Source organism: Schistocerca americana, chromosome 1, assembly GCF_021461395.2.
Source record: "Schistocerca americana isolate TAMUIC-IGC-003095 chromosome 1, iqSchAmer2.1, whole genome shotgun sequence".
Taxonomy (NCBI): domain Eukaryota; kingdom Metazoa; phylum Arthropoda; class Insecta; order Orthoptera; family Acrididae; genus Schistocerca; species Schistocerca americana.
Window position 1 is genome coordinate 812,739,688 of NC_060119.1, and position 21,286 is coordinate 812,760,973.

A 21,286-nucleotide genomic window follows, 5' to 3' on the forward strand; every position below is an offset into this window, starting at 1 on the left:
CTCTCTTCTCTTCCAATTGTCCAAGTTTCACATCTGTATAGGGCCACACTCCAAACCAAACCTTTCATGATATGACTCCTTATTTTCAGATTGATGTTGTTGCTGGTGAGAAAGTTCTTCTCCGATTAAATTCAATTTTAGCCTTTTGTATTCTGCTCACAGTTTCTTTCTGGCTTCTACCATCCCTTGTGATTTTGCTTCCCAGGTAAGTAAATTCCTCTTATCACTTCCAGCTCCTCTCTTCCAATTCTCATTCTCAGAGGTTCATATTCTGCTCCTGTACTACATACCATCACTTTAGTCTTTTTCTTGTTTATTCTCATTCCATACTGATTCCATAGAATTTTTTCCATTGTTCTGAGGACTTCCTCTAGATCTTCTTTTGTCTCCGTGACTATAGCAATATCATCTGCATAATGTAGCATGTCTATCTTCTGCCCATTAATTTTGATCCCCACCTCAGTAGTTTCTCGAACTTGGTCTATAACTTCCTGGATGTGAGCACTGAATATAAGAGGAAAGAGAACACATCCTTGTCGTACCCCTTTTCTAATATTTGCTTCTTGTTCTTGGTGACAGTTCCTAATCACTGCCAACTGAGTATCACACGGATGTCTTTGTACTTTATTCCACTTTTCCTCAGCAGTCTGAACATCTCTTGCCAGATAATATTATCAAATGCCCTTTCCATGTCTACTAAGACAATATAAGTTGGTTTATTTTTCTGTAATTGCTTTTCGATAACTAGTCTCAGTGCCAGAGTCGCTTCTCTTTTTTCCAATCCCCTTCTGAAACCAAACTGATCTTCACTCAGAATATCCTCCACCTTCTCTTCAATTCTCTTCAGAACTATTTTTGTGAGAATTTTTTATGCATGTGATATTAGGCTTAGAGTTCGGTACTGTTCAAATTTTGTAGCTGCTGCCTTCTTTGGTATAGGAACAATGATGCATTTCTGGAAGTCTGTTAGTATTTCTCCTGTGTTGTAGATGGACCTAATAAGTTTAAGCAGCATCATTTTCATGCTGTCGCCAGCATTCTTTATTAGTTCTGCATGGATGTCATCAATACCTGTTGCTTTGTTGTCCTGTAGTTCTTTTAGAGCTCTGTCAAATTCTTCTTGCAGAATGTCATCTCCCTTGTCATGTTCATCTACTTGTTCTTCTCTTCCTATTACTTCCTCCAAAAGAGATGTTCTGGCATACAACTCCTCTATATATTATTCCATCTCTTCACCATGTCTTCACCAAACAGCATTTTCCCCTTTTTATTTTCTATTGTGCCCAAGAGTGTTGTTTTACGTTTGTTAAAAAGCTGATTTGCTGTTCTGTAGGCTAAATCAGTTCTTCCGTTTTGCATATTTTCTTCCACTTCCCTGCACATTTCTTCAAGAAAATTTTCTTTTGCTTTCCTAGCTTCTCTATTAACTAAATTCCTTAGTCTTCTGTATTCAGCTTTTCCTTGTTTATCAGTTGCATTTTTGTATAATCTCCTGTTTTCTATAAGATCAATAATATCTGCTGTAATCCAATTCCTCTTGTTTTTGAGTTCAGTCTTCATTTACTCCACCATGTTGAAAATTTGTAGCTAGGTTGTCTGTTTCATGAGCATAGCGCTTTGCCAGTCCCTCAGTTTTCCTTTTTTCTAGTTCCCATTTAAATTTTACTGGCTTCTTCTTCAAATGTTTGAATCTCGGTGAACTTTTCATCAGAACCAGGTTATGATCACTGCCTGTGTCTGCAGATGGATAGCTCCTGCAATCTTTTATATGGTTGCTAAAACTTGCTTTCACTAGAATGTGATCAATCTGTTGTCTCCTCAGGTCTCCAGGGGCCTTCCATGAGTATCTTGTTCATTTGTGATGTTGAAAAAGTGTGTTTGCAACAACTAATTGGTGCCTCGAGCAGAACTCATTTAGTCGATCTCCTCTTTCATTTCTTCTTCCAAGTCCATATTTGCCCACAGTTCCTTCCTCCGGTTCTTCACCCACAATCATGTTCCAGTCCCCCATGGCAATCAGGTTTTCGTCTCCCTTAACATTTCTCATCGCATTACTTATTTCTTCATATATTTCGGCATAGGATTTGGAAGGCAATGGGAAACCACCACATTAAAGAGCTACAGTTATCTCAAGCATTAGCAGTAAACCATGTCAGTATCTTCTGTAAAATTTTCTGGAGATAAAATAGTCCCCCAATCGGATCTCGGGGTGGGTACTGCAAAAGATACAGACAACGTGAAGGAAAAGAATCCCTGTTTTGAACATAGCCACTTGGAATGCAAGAACACTGCTTCAGCGTTGCAAGCCAGAAAATGTAAAACTTGAAATGGAATGGCTGGAAATCGATATCCTAGGCATATCAGAGATGAGATGGCCCCAACCATGTGATTTCTGGTCTGGAGAATACAGAGTCGTTCACACCGGAACTGACGAAGATCGATGAGGAATGGGAGGAGTTCAAATAATTTTGAGGGAAAACTATGGCTCACGTATCAAGGGATATGTGCAATATAGCTCTCGAACAATACTAGTCAGACTTGAAACTAAACCAAAGGACACTGTGATAGTACAAATATACATGCCAACATCCAAAGAAGAAGATGCAGTCGTGGACGAAATATACGAAGAGATAATGACCTTACAACAATATTAATAGTAACGCCAGACTTTTTTCAGGTGGTGCAGTTGTCTATAATAAAGTACTGCCTGAAAAAGCTGCACAAATGTTAAGTGGGATTTTGATAATATTTCACCATAGTGCTAAGATTGACAACCTGCTTTACATATTCAGAAATGTAACATTGTGCTCTTAACAAAATGGAAAAAAAATGTAATATCCTATGTCTGCAACATCAGTGAGTCACAGTTGGAATCAGTAAACTCATACGAGTACCTGGGTGTAACAGTTTGTAGGTTTATGGAACAGACCAATCACTTAGGCACAGTCATAAGTAAAGCAAGTGACATACTTTGGTTCACTGACAGAATACTAATGAAATTGAGTCAGTCTACAAAGGAGATTCCTTACAAAACACTTGTGTGACCTATCCCAGAATACTGCTCAAGTGTGTGGGATTCATACCAGATAGGACAAGCAGATGATATTGAATGTATACTGAGAAGGGTAGCACAGAAATCTCAAGTTTGTTTGACCCATGGGAAAGTGGCACAGAGATGCTGAAAGGACTGAACTGGCAGACATTTGAAGATAGACTAAAACTATTCTGAGAGTGCCTGCTTACAAAGTTTCAAGAACCTACATTAAGTAATGAATCTAGGAATATGTTACAACTCCTCGATGCTCACCTCTTCTAGGAATCACAAGGACAAGATTAGAATGATTACAGCAGACACAGAAGTGTTTAAACAGTCATGCTTCCCATGCTCCTTACCTCAATGTGTTGGTCAGAAGCACTGGTAACAGGTACTATTGGCTACGAATTTCACAGTGGTTGCAGATTATGGATGTAGATGTAGTTAAACATAATTGAAGTAAACTGAGACATAATGGCTTCAAATATTAACAATGTTGCAATAATTCACTAATCTTTACTAAGTCCATCATACATCCTTAGCTTGATAGTCTGTTGTGTTACATCACACTATGATCTGATTTTGCAGAGTGCGTGTATTGCCTCTCTCTGCTTCCAATACGGGTGGCATACAATCTGAAGCTGCTGCTTGCTTCACAGTTCTGGAAAGAATACAATTTCGATTTCACCTCAGAGGATGGCTTTAAAGAACAGGAATTAGCAAGTATGCTATGATGATAATTTTTTACTTTAATATCGTTACGGGTAGAATAATTTGGAAATTAAGTAATCAGTACAAGAAGCATCTGTAGAAAAAGTAAGACATGTATCTTCACTGAATTCACTAGTTTGTAATGCATTGTTTAATTTAAGAGGTAATTCAAAAAAGGTATGATGAGACATAATTTACTGTTTTAGATTTTTATTTCCTTTAGTCAGTTTTCAAAGTATGTATAGAAGAGTGAAACTAAACTAACTAGCATGATTAAGTATTTGTCTGAAGTGGTACATGAGATGGAGTGGTAATTTATAATGGTCACCTGTTCTAAATTTAAGATATTAATGTCCTATGAAAGTCAAATTTCTCTAATAATTTCATAGCTAAATAATGTTATGTTGTTTGGATTTTGGTTCTCCTGATAGATTTTCCTTATGTTGGTACCCCAAAAAAGAATTATGAAACATTCTTCATGTTTGGAAGGTTTGTGGTTTTTTAATATTATTTACTGTATTTTTATTTCTTAATCTTGATATGATATTTTTGTGGTTTTTGAATTGTATAGTCAGTGGTAGTTGCATGCATCAACTTATTTTTTTTTAATATATGTCGCAATAAAGCGGACTTGACTTGTATTCAATATGGTAACACCAATATGGACAGAAAATTTAAAGCTGATAATTCAGGAGATTAAGGGCCCAGAAATGTCATCAAAACTTGAGGATTTAAGGAAAAAAATATCAGAGGAAAGCAAACCTATGGAAAAATTATTTGGAAGTCTGGTTTAAAGCAAACACAAACCAATAGTAAGAACCATAGGATGAAGGAGTGGGGAGGGGGGGATGGGAATCATTTACTGTAGATCCCTTGAACAAAAACTATGAGCAATGATTTGAAGAAAGCACAGGTCCACAATCTACAACGTGGCCCCCATGGCGTGCGAAAACCACACCTGAGATGGCTGTGTGGACTGATGCTCGGCCTGTCCCAGTGTCGTTCAGTTCTTCTTGTAAGCACCCAGTACAGTACGACATTTCATTTAGTATTGTGGTGTGTGGCATTTTTTGGCCAGCACAACTCTCCAGTTCTGCAGAATTGTAGTGTCTGTGCTGTTTACCTTTTGTTGTTTATTTGTGTGGTGTGAAGGATGTTCACAGGTCCAGTGGCTATTTGCACAAAAGAGGAAGTCTAGTGATCTATCACCACAAGCCTTTAAAACTTAATGGGAATGACAGAAGAGAGTGAATCCTCAACATCTTTTATCCAGTCGTATAATGAAGGGGCTCTGCAAATTTGCTTTCAAAGGACTTTACAGTGCCATGCAGAAAGAATCTAAAGATTTGCTTGACAATGAAAGAGCAATAAATCACTATAGACAGGTATCATTGCTCTGTACATCTAGAAGCACTTTGTGCTACATTTGCAGGCATGGAGCACATGAAGAAATTGATGGTACGAATAGTAAAACTTACGAAATCATATACATTATTCTGCTGTCGTTTGTAACATTTTTCTGTGGCATTGAATGAAGAGTAAGGAAACTTTGTGTTACTTTTTTTTTAATTCGTGTCAGAAGCACCATGGATACAGGAATATAAAAAAATGAATAGCACACAGAAAAAAAATTAATTACAGGCATATGAAAATATATATAAAATATATATACAAATATGTGTGCACAGAAACAAAATGTTATAGGCATTTGGCCCATAAGCGGGCTACGTCGACAGCATTTGGGGTTGCCAACATCAGATCCTCTAAAGTGCAGTGTGAAGGACATTCAGGACAGTTATACATGTGCTGGGTCGTCTGCACCTCTCCACAGTCGCAGAGATTAGATGTAGTAGAATATCCCCACTTCAGAAGGTTATCTCTTGACCGTGCAGTGTTGGTGCGTAGCCTGTTTAGTGATCTCCAGACCACCCAATCCTCATCGTAACCTGGTGCCAATTCTTCCTTTGGTTCCATCCAGTGCCCTTCTCCCGACCGCTTCCATCTCTCCACCCTAGATCCAGGTTGGTCGCTAAAATCTTCGGTTGCTCTGAGAAAACTGCGTCTAGATTTCAAGCGTTTGGTGGCTGGCTGAGTTTTGTGGAGGGGGTGGCTCTCTGCCATCTCAGCCCTCGCTCTTTCACTATAGGCTGCCACTTCTCTTCGCACTGTAGGAGGTGCAATCCCAGCAAGATGGTAGAGCTTGTCTGTTGGCGTTGGTTTCAGACATCCAGTGACGAGCCTGCAGGTCTCATTCAGAGCAATGTCGACCTGTTTAGCGTGGGTAGAGTTGTACCAGACACTGCTTGCATGTTCACCTGCTGGGAAGCAAACTGCTAGTGCTGTGGTCCTCACTACCTCTGGCTTTGCGCCCCAGGAGGAGTTCGTTATTTTCCGAAGAATATTATTTCTGCCGCTCACCTTCATTTTGGTGTTAATACAGTGCTGTGTATACATCAGAGCCCTGTCTAGGGTTACTCCTAGGTATTTGGGGTTAGCGCAGTGTTCGAGGAGTGTGTCCTTCCGGAAGACACGCAGCTTACGGGATGCCTGCTTGTTACGGAGATGGAAGGTGCAAACTTGTGTTTTGCTAGGGTTCGGCTTGAGTTGATTGTCGGCGTAGTACTGACAGAGCATGTCTAGCACATCCGTGAGCTTTGTCTCAACATCCTCAAAGGAGTCACCCTGTACGGCCATAGCACGGTCATCGGCGTAGATATAGTTTTCCGTACCAGCTGGTAGTGGTTGATCGTTGGTGTATATGTTGAAAAGTAAGGGTGCCAGTACGCTGCCCTGAGGGAGACCATTTTTCTGGGCCCGCCACCTGCTATGCATCCCTTGGAATTCCACAGAGAACCTACGGTTCTCTAACAGACTTCTAACTGTGGATGTGAATTTAAAGTCCCTGGTAATGGCATACAGCTTCTTCATTAGCAGACTAAGTTGACGGTGTCATATGCGGCTGTCAAGTCTGTAAAGGCGACACCGGTTATTTTCCGGTTCTCATAGCCGTCTTCAATCGGCTGCGTGAGGTTAATTACCTGAGATGTAGTGCTTTTCCCTGGGCGGAAACCTGCTTGTTGGGGGATTAGGTAGGGTTCTATGGCACTGGAGAGGCGATCCTGGAGTATTCTTTCAAAGATTTTAAAGATATGGCAGAGAAGTGATACGGGTCGGAAATTTCTGGGGTCATCAGCATTTTTGCCTGGTTTTAAAATGGCAATAACTTTAGCCTTCCTCCAGATTGTGGGAATCTGACCTGTTTCCATGCAATTGTTAAACAGTTTCAGTTGCCAATGTTTAACGTTGGGACCAAAGTGTTAAACAATGGCTACTGAAACTGTTTAACAATTTCTCAGGTAATTAACTTCACGCAGCTGATTGAAGATGGCTATGAGAACTGTAAAGTGCATTGGTTAAATCAAGGGACCTGCCAGGAATGATTTTTCTATTTAAAACATGCTGTTGTTGAATTCATCAAGAAAAAAGGTGTGCAAGAACGAAAATTACAACATTCAGAATGGACTGCAGACCTCATGTTTTAAGTGAACTTGATTGCACACTGCCACAGTAAAACATCGTAATGTGAAAAACACCTTTTTTCTGATTTGATGGGGATGGATGTAAAAAGAAACTAACATTGTGGAAGAGACAAATTCCGAAAAACACAGTCCAGTTCCCTACGGGTAGTGACATTAAAGAAAGTGCGAGGTTTGAAGAATTCATTGTTCTCTTGATAGAAATACAAGGATAGTTTTCTAAATGTTTTGAAGACCCTACCAATCTTACAGCTGCTTTTGAGCCTGTTTACGATTCCAGTTGAAAGCACCCCTGTACATGGGCTGGTGTAACTGATTGATTTGTAATGTAATTCCCGTATACAAATCCTTTTATGTTAAAACTGTCCAGGATTTCTACTTTGTCTTCATCAGGTAGAATTTCTACATCTCCATAATGAAGTTGCAAAGGTGTTACAATATTTTGATCAACATACACTCGTGGAAATTGAAATAAGAACACCGTGAATTCATTGTCCCAGGAAGGGGAAACTTTATTGACACATTCCTGGGGTCAGATACATCACATGATCACACTGACAGAACCACAGGCACATAGACACAGGCAACAGAGCATGCACAATGTCGGCACTAGTACAGTGTATATCCACCTTTCGCAGCAATGCAGGCTGCTATTCTCCCGTGGAGACGATCGTAGAGATGCTGGATGTAGTCCTGTGGAACGGCTTGCCATGCCATTTCCACCTGGCGCCTCAGTTGGACCAGCGTTCGTGCTGGACGTGCAGACCGCGTGAGACGACGCTTCATCCAGTCCCAAACATGCTCAATGGGGGACAGATCCGGAGATCTTGCTGGCCAGGGTAGTTGACTTACACTTTCTAGAGCACGTTGGGTGGCACGGGATACATGCGGACGTGCATTGTCCTGTTGGAACAGCAAGTTCCCTTGCCGGTCTAGGAATGGTAGAACGATGGGTTCGATGACGGTTTGGATGTACCGTGCACTATTCAGTGTCCCCTCGACGATCACCAGTGGTGTACGGCCAGTGTAGGAGATCACTCCCCACACCATGATGCCGGGTGTTGGCCCTGTGTGCCTCAGTCGTATGCAGTCCTGATTGTGGCGCTCACCTGCACGGCGCCAAACACGCATACGACCATCATTGGCACCAAGGCAGAAGCGACTCTCATCGCTGAAGACGACACGTCTCCATTCGTCCCTCCATTCACGCCTGTCGCGACAGCACTGGAGGCGGGCTGCACGATGTTGGGGCGTGAGCGGAAGACGGCCTAACGGTGTGCGGGACCGTAGCCCAGCTTCATGGAGACGGTTGCGAATGGTCCTCGCCGATACCCCAGGAGCAACAGTGTCCCTAATTTGCTGGGAAGTGGCGGTGCGGTCCCCTACGGCACTGCGTAGGATCCTACAGTCTTGGCGTGCATCCGTGCGTCGCTGCGGTCTGGTCCCAGGTCGACGGGCACGTGCACCTTCCGCCGACCACTGGCGACAACATCGATGTACTGTGGAGACCTCACGCCCCACGTGTTGAGCAATTCGGCGGTACGTCCACCCGGCCTCCCGCATGCCCACTATACGCCCTCGCTCAAAGTCCGTCAACTGCACATACGGTTCACGTCCACGCTGTCGCGGCATGCTACCAGTGTTAAAGACTGCGATGGAGCTCCGTATGCCACGGCAAACTGGCTGACACTGACGGCGGCGGTGCACAAATGCTGCGCAGCTAGCGCCATTCGACGGCCAACACCGCGGTTCCTGGTGTGTCCGCTGTGCCGTGCGTGTGATCATTGCTCGTACAGCCCTCTCGCAGTGTCCGGAGCAAGTATGGTGGGTCTGACACACCGGTGTCAATGTGTTCTTTTTTCCATTTCCAGGAGTGTATGTATGTGAAATACCTTTTTTCAATTGTGAAATGATATGTGTCACAATTACGCGGCAACCTGTTTGCAAAGAAATGTGAAATTGTCTGCATCTCTTTGTATGCAGACAATTTAACCAGATAAAAATTGTATAATGTCTTCAGTGCACCAACAATAATTAAATAATACTGAAAAAATGTTTTGTTTGTGATCTGTGTTGTTGAGACATGTGAAATATAAAACCAAGCTGTATGCAGTGCAATTGTATTGCTATTTAAATGTGGCACATTTGCAGTTTTCCCCCTTCTCACATTCAGTCAGTGTGCTGTAGCAGTAGGACAAATGTGCAGTCATGCTGAGTGCAATGTCACTCGTGATAGGACAGGGATCATGAATCGAATATTCTTAACTGCTCCTGATCTACAACAATGGCATAGCAGAAGTAATCTACAAAACAAATGTTCAGCATTCTTAAAATCCATTTGTTGTAGCATCATAAAACATATTCCAAGCTCAAATGTAATGAAGTACTTCGAACAGAATTACATCCACCATGCCAACCACCATGGAGTGCAAAAACATCAGTCATGTGGAACCCAACTTGCACTCCTTTGACACGCTCTGTGTGTGTGTGTGTGTGTGTGTGTGTGTGTGTGTGGTCAATCTGTTGAAAAGGACATTGTCTGAAAGCCTTGCAACATTTCCTATCTTGTTTATTTGCCCATCCACCACTCAACACACGGAGAGTGATTACCTCTACTCCTTCATTTATTTGTAGTTCACCTCCGTAGTTGAGTGGTTAGCATTGATCACCTCTACTCCTTCATTTATTTGTAGTTCACCTCTGTAGTTGAGTGGTCAGCATTGCTGACTGCTTTGTGGAGGACCCATGTTCAATTCCTAGTACTGCCAGGGATTTTTCTTCTTTGGCGAGACTGGAACTGGGTGCACTCATCTTCATGATGCCAATTGAGGAGCTATCTGATTGAGTAGTAGTGGTTCCAGACCACGAAAACTGACTATGCCTGGGAGAGCAGTGTGCTGATCCCATGCCCCTCCATATTGCATCCAATGTTTCCTTTGGCAGAAGATGGCATGGCAGTCAGTTGGTACCAATGGGTGTGGCAGGACATGTGGAGCAGAGTTTACATGTTTTTTACAGTACTTGTATTCCACACAGGACTTTCAGATAACATTAATGTTGTCTGTATGTTATAGCGAGTAAATCAATTTAGCACTAAGCATTTGTCATGTTTCTGTATCCAGATGTTTTTGAACAACTGAGTATGGTGGATATGCAAAGGCTAGAATATATGAAGCGCTGTCCTCTTGGAACAGCTGAACGTTGCTTGATGGTAGCTCAGTTGTTTGGAGATCTTGCGGAAGTTGACTTTTGGACTGTAGCGCTTTATTATCTCCAAGTAACCAAAGTTGAGATGAAGCATGGGTAAGTCCAGTTTATATTAGCATTGAGGCATACTCTTCCCAAAGTTAAATATGGGCTGCTGGAAAATGTATTAGCATTGATGATACCTGTTATGTGCCCTAATTTTGCATTCATGTAATGACTACACTTTTCTTTAAAACTGTAGATTTAGTTAAGTATCTCATAGTAGTGTTCAAAATTGCACAGGAGCCCCAATATGGAACTTCATCATTTTTCGTTTTGGATCCTTGTACTTTTCAAAAACAAGTATGAAATAAAGAAATTTATGATCTTGTGGCATAATCAACTGCAGTAAACAAAAATTATGTTTAAGTAATTTGTTAATTGTGTAAGCAAGCCATAACTGGTGAGTCTAGCTGGCGAGTCATTTCTCACAATTTTTAAGATGTTTTCAGTAGTGGGTGTCCCACAGTTTGCAGATATTTATCAAAAAGTTGTATTGTTCCATCATCAGTTGCTACGAAATTTTTTATTATTGCTATCAGTTTTGATTGTTACTATTCATCACCAAATGCAAGAAGTTTCTCAATTCCTTTATCCATGTGGATACATATGTGATGTCCATCCCTCTTTACATAATATCAGAAATATGAACTGGACAAATGAACTTAATACATAGAATTTAAACATTGCCCGGGTGTGTACAACATAAGGGCGAAAGTAACTTTCATATTATTTGTCAGTGCCAAGTAACATAACTTTATGTAGCTTCCCCTATTATCACATTTCCAAGATTACTAGTTTAGTAGATGCTCAGACGTGACAATGCTGCCAAACACCACCATCAGCACAAGGCACTGTAGTGGTTGACAGTGGCTTGACAACAAGCTTAGGAAGAGAACCCTGCAAGAGGAAATGAAAACTTGCAATGTGAGTCAATCTGTGGGGTACCAGAAAGTTTGAAACTGTATAGAGATGTGTATCAGAATAAACACAACATATGGCAGGCTTGGACAGGTGACAACTGAACACATGGAAATGGCACAAGGCACAAGGGAGGCCACATTGGTTGAGCTCAGTATCAGAAGTGCGCCCCTGGCTTACAGAACACTGAATCCCTCCCCCCTGATAAGGTCAAGTATGGCTGCAAATGCCAGGATCAGGTTGCAACCTCTGGCACAGAACCAGAGGGAGTGCTGGAGAGCCAGGCAGCAGACCAGTCAGTGATGGAGATAATGCCAATGCTGTTGGCTCCACTGAGGGTCAGAGAGAAACAGAGGAGGAGGCAATGTTTGGTCCACCAGCGGTGGTGTAGGTGAGGCCACAGTCACCAGTTGGACGGGGAGAGGAGCTGAGGGAGGAGGAGGAGGAGGAGGAGGACAGGGGGCGGGGGGAGGGGGGGGGGGGAGAGCAAGACAAAGTCCATGGGATTCGAACTGTTAGGTGCAGGAACAAGTGTCTCTAGGGCCCAGTGCCACAGGCAAAGGGAGAGTGCGAAAGGGGCCCTCCCACATTGAGGGGGAGCACACCAAGTGGGAGCCCACACCTGGAACTATGTCACAACCAACCCTACTGCCTGGCTGACATGGAAGACCATAGCAATGATGACCCAACAGGGTGTAGGCACAACTGATTTGTATGACAGATCCTGCTTCTCACAGACACCCATCACAAATAGGTGGTGACTTCTGTGAGCCACTATGACACAAGGCAGTCATCCATTCTGCCATCGGAAAGACCGAGTCCAAACGGCTATCCCGATGACAAAACATGGCAGGCCATAATGAGTCACGTCTTGCAACTCGGCTTGCAAAAAATCCAGAAGACTCTGTGGCTGGTGCCCATGCAAACATTCCACTGGACTGCACCCATTGACTGGCATCACTCCATACGTAGCCAGAAAACTCAACAGTGCATCGTCACAGGAAGATATAGGCACAGACATCTTCATTTAGGTTTTAAATAAATGTGCCCCCATCCCCCAGTTAGAAGCTGGGTGATATGGGGTTGTAATCAGATGCTGGATACTCTGTGAATGCCAAAGTCTTCAAATTCTCTTGCAACACAAATTGCAGAATGTTATCAGACACGAGGGTCCTGGGGGCTCACTTGGTGGAAAAAGTGACTGAAAATGCGTGAATAGTCGCTGTCAACAACATGGAAGACAGCTTGGCTATGTATGAGAAATTTTAATAAGGCAACATCCACCAATAACCATGTGCTGTCCAAAAATGGATCCATGAAATTGACATCCATTCTGTTCCAAGAGTGCCCTTTTGGTGATCCTGGTTAAGAGGAAAAAGACTGAGGATCCTTCGGGTTCTTGGGTGCCAGCAGGTTGATGATGGCTTTGATGTGTGTGTGTGTGTGTGTGTGTGTGTGTGTGTGTGTGTGTAGGAATGAGGCCAGGTATTGCCCATCGCAAATGTGTGAACCTACTGCTAATCAAACTCTGGATTGGGCTCCACTGGCAGCCATAAGTAATGAATCTCACAGCAATAATTATTGAGAAAGAGGGCTTACCTCTGCAATTGGTGGTATTGGTGGTGAGTCCTATCCGGGAGCTGAGAATGGGGACCAAATAAGGAAACCACCAGCTTGGGGTCGATGATGAGGAATCTTGCCCCATACGAGAAAATTTGAAACTTTTTAATTCTGAAAACGATAGCTATTGCCTGATTTTCCACCTGTGAAGAATTACACTGTGCCTTGGGAAGTGTCTTTAATGCATAAGCAATGAGCTGTTGGGTGCCATCCCAAGTCAGTAGGAAAGAACTGCAGCAATGTCATACTGGAGTGCATCACAAGCCAGGGTTAAAGGTTTACCCAGTGTAAAAGAAACCAAACAGGGAGCAGAGCAAAAAAACTGCTTGAGGAACTGAAAGAAGCCTGTTGACAATCTGGAGACTAGACAAACTGAATGTCCTTTTGGTGAACCTGGTTAAGAGAAAAAAGACTGAGGCTCCTTCGGGTTCTCAGTTGCCAAAAAAATGAGGCCATCTTTGCCAAGTACATGTTCCAAAACATGCAGCTTTGGTGAGAAAAACTGCATTTCTCCACCTTTTAATGAAGGCCAGACTCAAGAAGGTATTCAAAAACCATTTGTAGATTTTGTTAATGCTCCTCTCGTATAGAGATCATAAACCAGATGCCATCAACATAGTTTATGGAACAGGGAATGCCCTGAATTGAGTATTCGAAAAATTGTTGATAAGTTCCGGTGCAGATGAGATTCCAAAAGGCAAGTGATTACACTGGTAACCTAAAGAGAGTGTTGAGTACCGAGAAAATCGGAGAAGGTGTGTCCAAAGGCAACTGCTATTACGCGTCACGAAAGTCAGTGCATGAAAAATAGTGCCCCCACCCCCTTCGCCAACAACTCCTCTGGCCACAGAATTATATATTGCTGTCAGGCCTTTGACTCGCCACCAAAAGGGTGGCCCAGTGACTCGATGCAATAGGCAAAATGACACACTGATCTTGCCAATGCTGCAACTTTGCCTTTACCTTGTCATGCTTGGAGAAGTGAATTGGGCAGGGCAACAAAATTTAGTTACTGCTAGTGGTTTAAGAGAAACATGTGCCTCAAAATTTTCTGCCCAGCCCAAGGTATTCTCAGACAGCTAGTTGTATGACCATAGTAAGGAATACAAACCTTGAAAATGGAAAAGGGGGGAGGGGGGGGGGGACAGAAGCATCACACACACACATAAGAATGGCCTTCATTACCACTGTAGTATCTGCAAAGGCATGACAATGCTAGTGAACAACACTGTCATCACTGACAACTGAGCGCATGGAAATGGCCCATGACACGAGGCACCTGGTGAGGTGGTTGAACTTAACGTTAGAACTGCCCTGTTTGGCTTACTGTCACTGGCAGAGAAACACTTCCATCAGTGAGTCTATCCATAATATTATGCATCACAGTTGCCCCCATGGTAGTTTCCCACTCTATTCTGCCACAATAACCACGTAACCACGCCAGTTCGTCTACCTCCATTCCAATGTGTGCTGCTGGGAATACTAAAATTAAATTATTATCTCCCTTTACTTACTGAATTATCCTTCAGTAAACTTCTACACTTTGTCTGTGTTTTCATCTTCTGCTTGTGTCATCAGCATGTACGTGGAAACTGTTGTTGGTATTGGTTTGCTGCCAATTCTGAATGGGTTATTCCCATCATTAAACTGTTCACAGTAACTCATTGTCTGCTCTACCTTCCTATTCATCATGAATCCTAATCCTGTTTACAGTTTTCTGATGCTGTTGATATTATCGTTTATTTATCTGACCATAAATTACTATCTTCCTTCCATTTCACTTCAATGATCCCCACTATATCAAGACTGAGTCTTTGCATTTCCCTTTTAAGGTTTTATAGTCTCCCTACCCCATTCCAGCATTCCAAACTGCAGTTCATAGAATGTTGCACTTTAGTTGGTTTATTCAATCTTTTTCTCCTCCTTGGCAGCCTCCTCCCAGAAATCCAAATGGGAAACTTATCTTGAAGCTTGTGTCATCATCATCATCATCATCATCATGACATTTTCAATTACAGGCCACATGCCCTGTGGATACACATTGTTTATCTTTAATGCAGTGGTTTCCATTTCCATCTGCATCCTCGTGTTGTTGGTTATTGTTGATTCTTCTAACTTTTACGGGCAGTTTCCCACCCCAAGGCCAAGGTGTTGCTCTGAAACTCTTGTTTGCTCTTCCACCCTCTTTCATGAATCCAGGACCCAGGTAGTTTTGAATATTAGTCAAAGACTCTACCCCTTGACCATAGGAAAACTATTCTTTTTCAGAACAGTCATGATTTGGTTAAAAAATTATTATGTCACTTCCTTATTAAAACTCCAGTTTTGGTCAAACAACAGGCCACCCTCTGGTATTAAGGACAACCTTGCAAGTGCTTAGGAAGTGTGATCATAAATGGTGGCAGGTTAGCCAATGAACTTGGGAAAAGAGTACAACAAGCAAACAGCTTCTACTAGAGCATAAGAAATATTTTGTGGAACATTGATGTCTTGGCAGAAGATAAAATATTCTATATTCATCTTATTATGAATCTGTTCTAGCATATGCAGCTGGTACATGAAACAAACAACAAAAAGGGAAGAGAGAAGAATGTAGAAAGTAGAGATGAAATTTTTCCAGAGATATTGAGTGGAAGACAAGAGAGGATAGAATCAGAAATGAGAAGATCAGAATAAGGACCGGAATCTCGAAACTTCAGGAAAAGCTGAAGGGGTGTGCACATATGATAAGTGGAGAGGAGAGAGTGCCACAAAAAATATTTTATGAAAGGTTAATTCAAAGTAACCATAAAGAAGACACAGAAAGAAATGGGCAGATATAGTGAGGGAGTTCACTGAGAAGATGGGAGGAAAACCGAAAGAGATGTTATGGAGAGACAGACAACAATAGAGGTGTTTGTTTCACAACCTGACCTGAGATACTGGAAATAGATAATGAAGAAGAAGAAGAAGAGGAGGAGGAGAGAAATTACCTAAAGATGGTCTGTTGTTTAGATGAGATTGGTGGTTTTAATAAAGAAATGACATATAGGGATTATGCCAAATAATGATTTTTTGTTTCTGAGAATAATCTTTTTTCTGTTATGGCTGTTGTGGTTGTACTGCACATGTTGTACCTGTATCTGTTGTACTGTGTCTTCTAGATTAATATTTTAAATAAAACTCTTAGCAACAGCTATGTCAAAATGGATGTAATGATAAAAGGTAAATAATGCCTGGTTGGTTTGGGTAGGGGCTATATGGTCTTTATGTTCCAAGTCAATAAATAAATAAGTCGGGCATGGAAGAATGTGCTGTAGGGCCAGAATTATTAAAATTAATAAAATGGCTGGTATTGAATTTAAAATGTTATTATTTGTTGAAGTTATAGATTTAATTAATGTTCACAGCTGGTCCTGGCTTTTACATTTAGGCCTTTTCAGGTGTATCTGAAAATTGTGAAGTTGTGAAACAATGTCAAATCGTATGACAGTGGTTTACAACAGACAATTTTCAGATCCACTTGAAAACATCCTAGACATGGAACCAGAAACCAGTTATGGACTTAAATAAAATGTATGTCATCCACTGGAACAGCCTTTCATTAACTGAGTATACAGATGAGAGAGAAAAGCACACCCAGAACATGGAAAACCTAGTAATTTGTTGATGTGTTTAATGTGGTCGCAAATGCACAGATATCTCCAGAAAAGAAGTCATTAACCTCAAGAAAATGGGCATAGTTTCTGCAGAAAGAACAAATAAACCACAGAAGAAATTAAGACATTACAAAGAGTACAGAGTTCAGATCCTACACGGCTGCAGAAAGCAAATATACTGATAGGTACCTAAAATATAGTCCTTGGCTGCAAGTATTTCATTTCTGAGAATTTATAAGAGATAGACATAAAAGGGAGGCAACTTGTATCTATGAAAGTGTCATATTTTATATTTCCTGACATAAAATAGTTATTACAAAATGACTGTTGTGATTATTGTGTCCTTCCATCTTTGGTGTGCAGTTAATAAGTACTAGACAAAAAATTTCTGTTGGTGGTCATTTACATGAAGAATGAGATTTGAAAAAAATACCCCCAAGCCCCTGTAGCAGTGAAGGGGAGCAAATCAAATTTGAATAGTTAACAGTTTTTAATAATTTGAGAAAATGGTTAATGTTGCTGCTATTAAGTTGAAGATTTTTCAAGTGGTGAGCTACATTTGTCATCCAGAGCATTTAAATGCTGATTAAGAAAAGTAATGGTTGGCCAGGATGATTAAAATGATACAGCTTGAGCATGTGAAACAAAGTGAGTGGAGATGCATAAATTGATTAGTCCTTAAATCCAGCATCTGCTGAAACTGGATTCAGCATAAATTGTGGATAAAGTTATGGTTGCAGGTTGTGAAGTAATATTTATAGAGATGATGGCAACAATTAGAACTAGACCCATATGTCCTTAACCATGTAAACTGAATTTTCTGTTTTATAGATGAGGATAATGTGACTAAATTATATTAGGTATAAAAAATTCCTTCCCCCCCCTTTCCCTTCCAGGGCATCATCTTCTTTTTGGTAGAGGTTTGTGGCTCGTATGCTTGAGATGAAAGAGCTGTTTTCACAAGTGGAAAATCAGAGAAAGTAAATAAATAAATGGCATGGAGATCCAGAAGGTAACAGAAAATATGGAATGGGAGATACAAAATGTATCTGCAATAAATGTGTTGATCTTAGTTTCATATAGCCTTCTTTCTTTTAAAAAGTATCCTGAAGTGAGTTAATACTCCCTGTAGTTGTGAATGCTCAGGAGGAGGTTATGACACTTCATGGACGAGGGGAGAATACAGGAGGAGGAGGAGGAGGCATTGAACTCTATTAATATATCTGCGTTAGTATTATTGTATTTGTGATGCTGTAATTGCAGACTCTATTTGTGCATCAAAAGAGTGACTGCATTGAGAAGAAAATTTACAAATAACTCTGCAAGCAATTGTTCAGCCATAAGAAGGTACTGCAGTACCTGTACCCACCATCTTTCCTGTTCAAATTGTGAAGGATCCAATAGAAAAATAAGTGATAGCTCTCCATGTATAACCAAAGCCCCTTATGATATCGGGTTCAAATACTTATGGGTAATAAAATTTTCCCTTGAAGTATAACATAATTTTTATATTTACTGTGTGTGTGTGTGTGTGTGTGTGTGTGTGTGTGTGTGTTTTTCTCAGAATATAGTTGGATAACATGATGGTGTTGATGTACACCTTTGCTTAAAAGTGTGTTTGGACTGTATCATAATCAGTAATTTCTTCCATTCACTGACCAGAAGAGACTACTTTGCTTTTTGACTGCTTTCACCTAAGGTCAGTTTTAATAGACTACAGTGAAGATATTCCCTCCCCTTCCCCTCCCCCCATGAGTGTTCCTTTTTCCATAATCTGTCTTTCTCTCAAATTGAATTCAGTTATTTATGCTAAGAACCCAAGTGTATAAATTTGTTGCGGTGAGTTGTTATATCACTCCAAGTGTCTCATCGAAATCACCAAAAAATATGGTACACTAGTTATGGCACTCAAACAAGCACCTGGGAGCAGCAAGGTTCATAAACCCATTCAGCCAGCCAAATTTCTGTTGATGTTGTTTCCCTGAATTAATTAAAGCAAGGTAATGGCTGATGTCCTTCATCATTCTTTTCTTATTTGAACTTTAGCTCATCTCTAATAACCTCATTGTCATTAGCACATTACACTCTAATCATCAATCCTTTCCTGGTTCCTTTTTTTCTATAAAACTATGACCATTTACAAAACATGCCAGTACTGGTGCTTGATACAGCTACTACTCTGTTGTAAGCATGTAGTACAAATAATTGAATGAAAGATCACAGTCTGTACTCTGAGCAACAAGGATAATTTGCATCAGAGAAGAACTATTACAAAATTGATCTTGGAATAAATATTCCATTTATTGTGGACTGTGTTAACTTAGATGATGTAAAATTCCAAACATAGCTAATATTGAGTACTTTCAATTTCACAAATCCCTTAATGCTTTCTGCTGCTAACAAGAAAGATGGTAATGCATGAGGAAGTTAGGACCGCATATAGACTTGTCTGATTTCAGAGTTGCATAGAGCACTCTGATCTATTTCCCTTCACTGAGTAGAAAAGCTGAGGTTATGAGAGACTCACAATTACCCATTACTGACACATGTAAGATACACGTTAACAAAATTCCCTCAATCTGGTATTTAATCTTCTACTAATTGTTTCACGTGGTCATTTACTAATATTGCTCTGAGCCCTCATTGTAAGTTATTTAATTGACATGACTGTTTTATCATAGGATGTTAAGAGTATATATTGAGGCCATCAGGGTTGGAGCAAGTTTTCTGTTACAGATGGGCTTCTTTGAAAAGTAGAAATTTCATTACCACTAAATATGGGTTTGTTGGCAGAAGGGTTTGAAAGATATGCATTACAAGTTCATATAAAATACTGAGTAAATGATTAACTTTTTACTAGATGCTTCATTAATTTAAAAATAACAGCACATTTAATTCTGTCAACAGTATACACAAGTGGGAAAAATTTGATATAGAAACAAATGATGCTATCGCATAAATCTTACTACTCAGCTGAAAATTGAAATTATATTCTTTACAAACAAATCTCAGTCATTGCACAAACTTAATCTGAACTGACAGACTACATTAAAATATTGAGCACTGTATACTCTAATACATCTTTCAGAATTTGGCATAAATAATAACTTATGGTCTGCAAGTCACTAGACTTAACTATGAAATCTGCAGTCTGCGACAGTAGGGCTGTGTTAATATTTGTAAAATTGTTCTTCTCCTTCAAGTAAAACTGGAGACGTGGAGCAACATGCTTCTGGTGATATGACTGCTGGTTCAGGCTCGCCAACATCCATGGATACTAAACGCATCAATAGATATCCTCATATACAGCCCCTTGATTCATATTATGATGTTTTATGTGAACCGTACACATACCAGGTGAGAAACTGAAAAATAAGACACATTTTTGTATGTGTAACAGAAATTTATGCTTGAGATTTTAGTTTTTATGTAATATGAATGTGTGATTATTCTGACAGAAACTACAGTTGGAAAGAGTAACATTGCATGAGAGCAAAAGAGGTGACTATATTCATACAAAGAAAGTAATAGAACAGCTGATTCTCCTGGGAGAAATGGACAGGGCAGTACAGTTGTTACTTGAAACTGATCTTGATAATGTGAACTACTACACAGATGCAATAAAGTAAGTAAAACTTTCATAATATTATTACATAAATGTTCTGAATAGCCATTTAAATAATCTGCTCCAGAAATTTCTAGGATATATGCAGTTTTCTTTAATGACGTGCTAACTGTTTTCCATAATAACATCCTGATCGTTTCCTATAACAGTGTGCTGTTTGTTGTAAATAATACATCTCTTTTTCCAACTAACTGCTTATTACACAGTATCAATACTAGGAATAAGAACAATATACATAAAGATTTAAAATCACTTACTCCCACCCAGAAAGGAGTCCAGTATTTATTTTCAATAAGTTACCAGCAACCATTAAGAGTTTAGTTTCAGACAAGGCACAATTTAAGCATAATTTAAAAGAATTTTTGGTGGCCAACTCCTTCTATTCCATCCTTGAATTTCTCAACAAGTGCAGTAAACCATTTTAATGAAAATTTATTATACTTTAATTTTTGACAATACTTGGTTGTAACAGCAAAGTAACTACGTACTGTGTGAATGATGGATGTATGGAAAGCAAATGTAAGTCTTAAGTCTGTAAATAGTGGAAATTTAATTTTAAATCTTGTACATAATTTTACTGTCCTTAACTGAGGATAATTGAAATGAATAATTACTTTAATTTTTGACAATACTTGGTTGTAATAGCCAAGTAACTAGCTACTGTGTGAATTATGGATTTAATGAAAGCAGATGTAAGTATTAAACCTGTAAATATTATAAGTTTAATTTTAATTGACATACATAATTTTATTGTTTATTGACTGCCTGAGGATCATTAAAATTAATGAAACTCGAGTTTTTCTAATTACATTTTTGTAATGTGTTTATCAGACATGTTCCACATGCAGGAGGATCCCCTCTTTTGTGGGTCCGTGGAATGAATAATAAATCTAATCTGTAATCTGACCATGATGAAATTTCCACACTCACTATAACTCCTTCCTTTGGTAACATA

The 21,286-nt window shown here is 40.2% G+C and overlaps 1 protein-coding gene across 2 annotated transcripts in view; it reads left to right on the forward strand.

The window, feature by feature from the left end:
* Positions 1–21,286, forward strand: part of LOC124612877 (WD repeat-containing protein 11-like) — a 222,760-nt gene that overhangs the window by 182,063 nt on the left and 19,411 nt on the right. For both annotated transcript variants that reach the window (XM_047141331.1, XM_047141322.1), the window contains exons 18-21: positions 3,623–3,757; positions 10,404–10,584; positions 19,910–20,063; positions 20,165–20,331. In XM_047141331.1, coding sequence (XP_046997287.1) covers positions 3,623–3,757; positions 10,404–10,584; positions 19,910–20,063; positions 20,165–20,331 — 637 coding nt within the window. The remainder of the gene's footprint in view (positions 1–3,622; positions 3,758–10,403; positions 10,585–19,909; positions 20,064–20,164; positions 20,332–21,286) is intronic.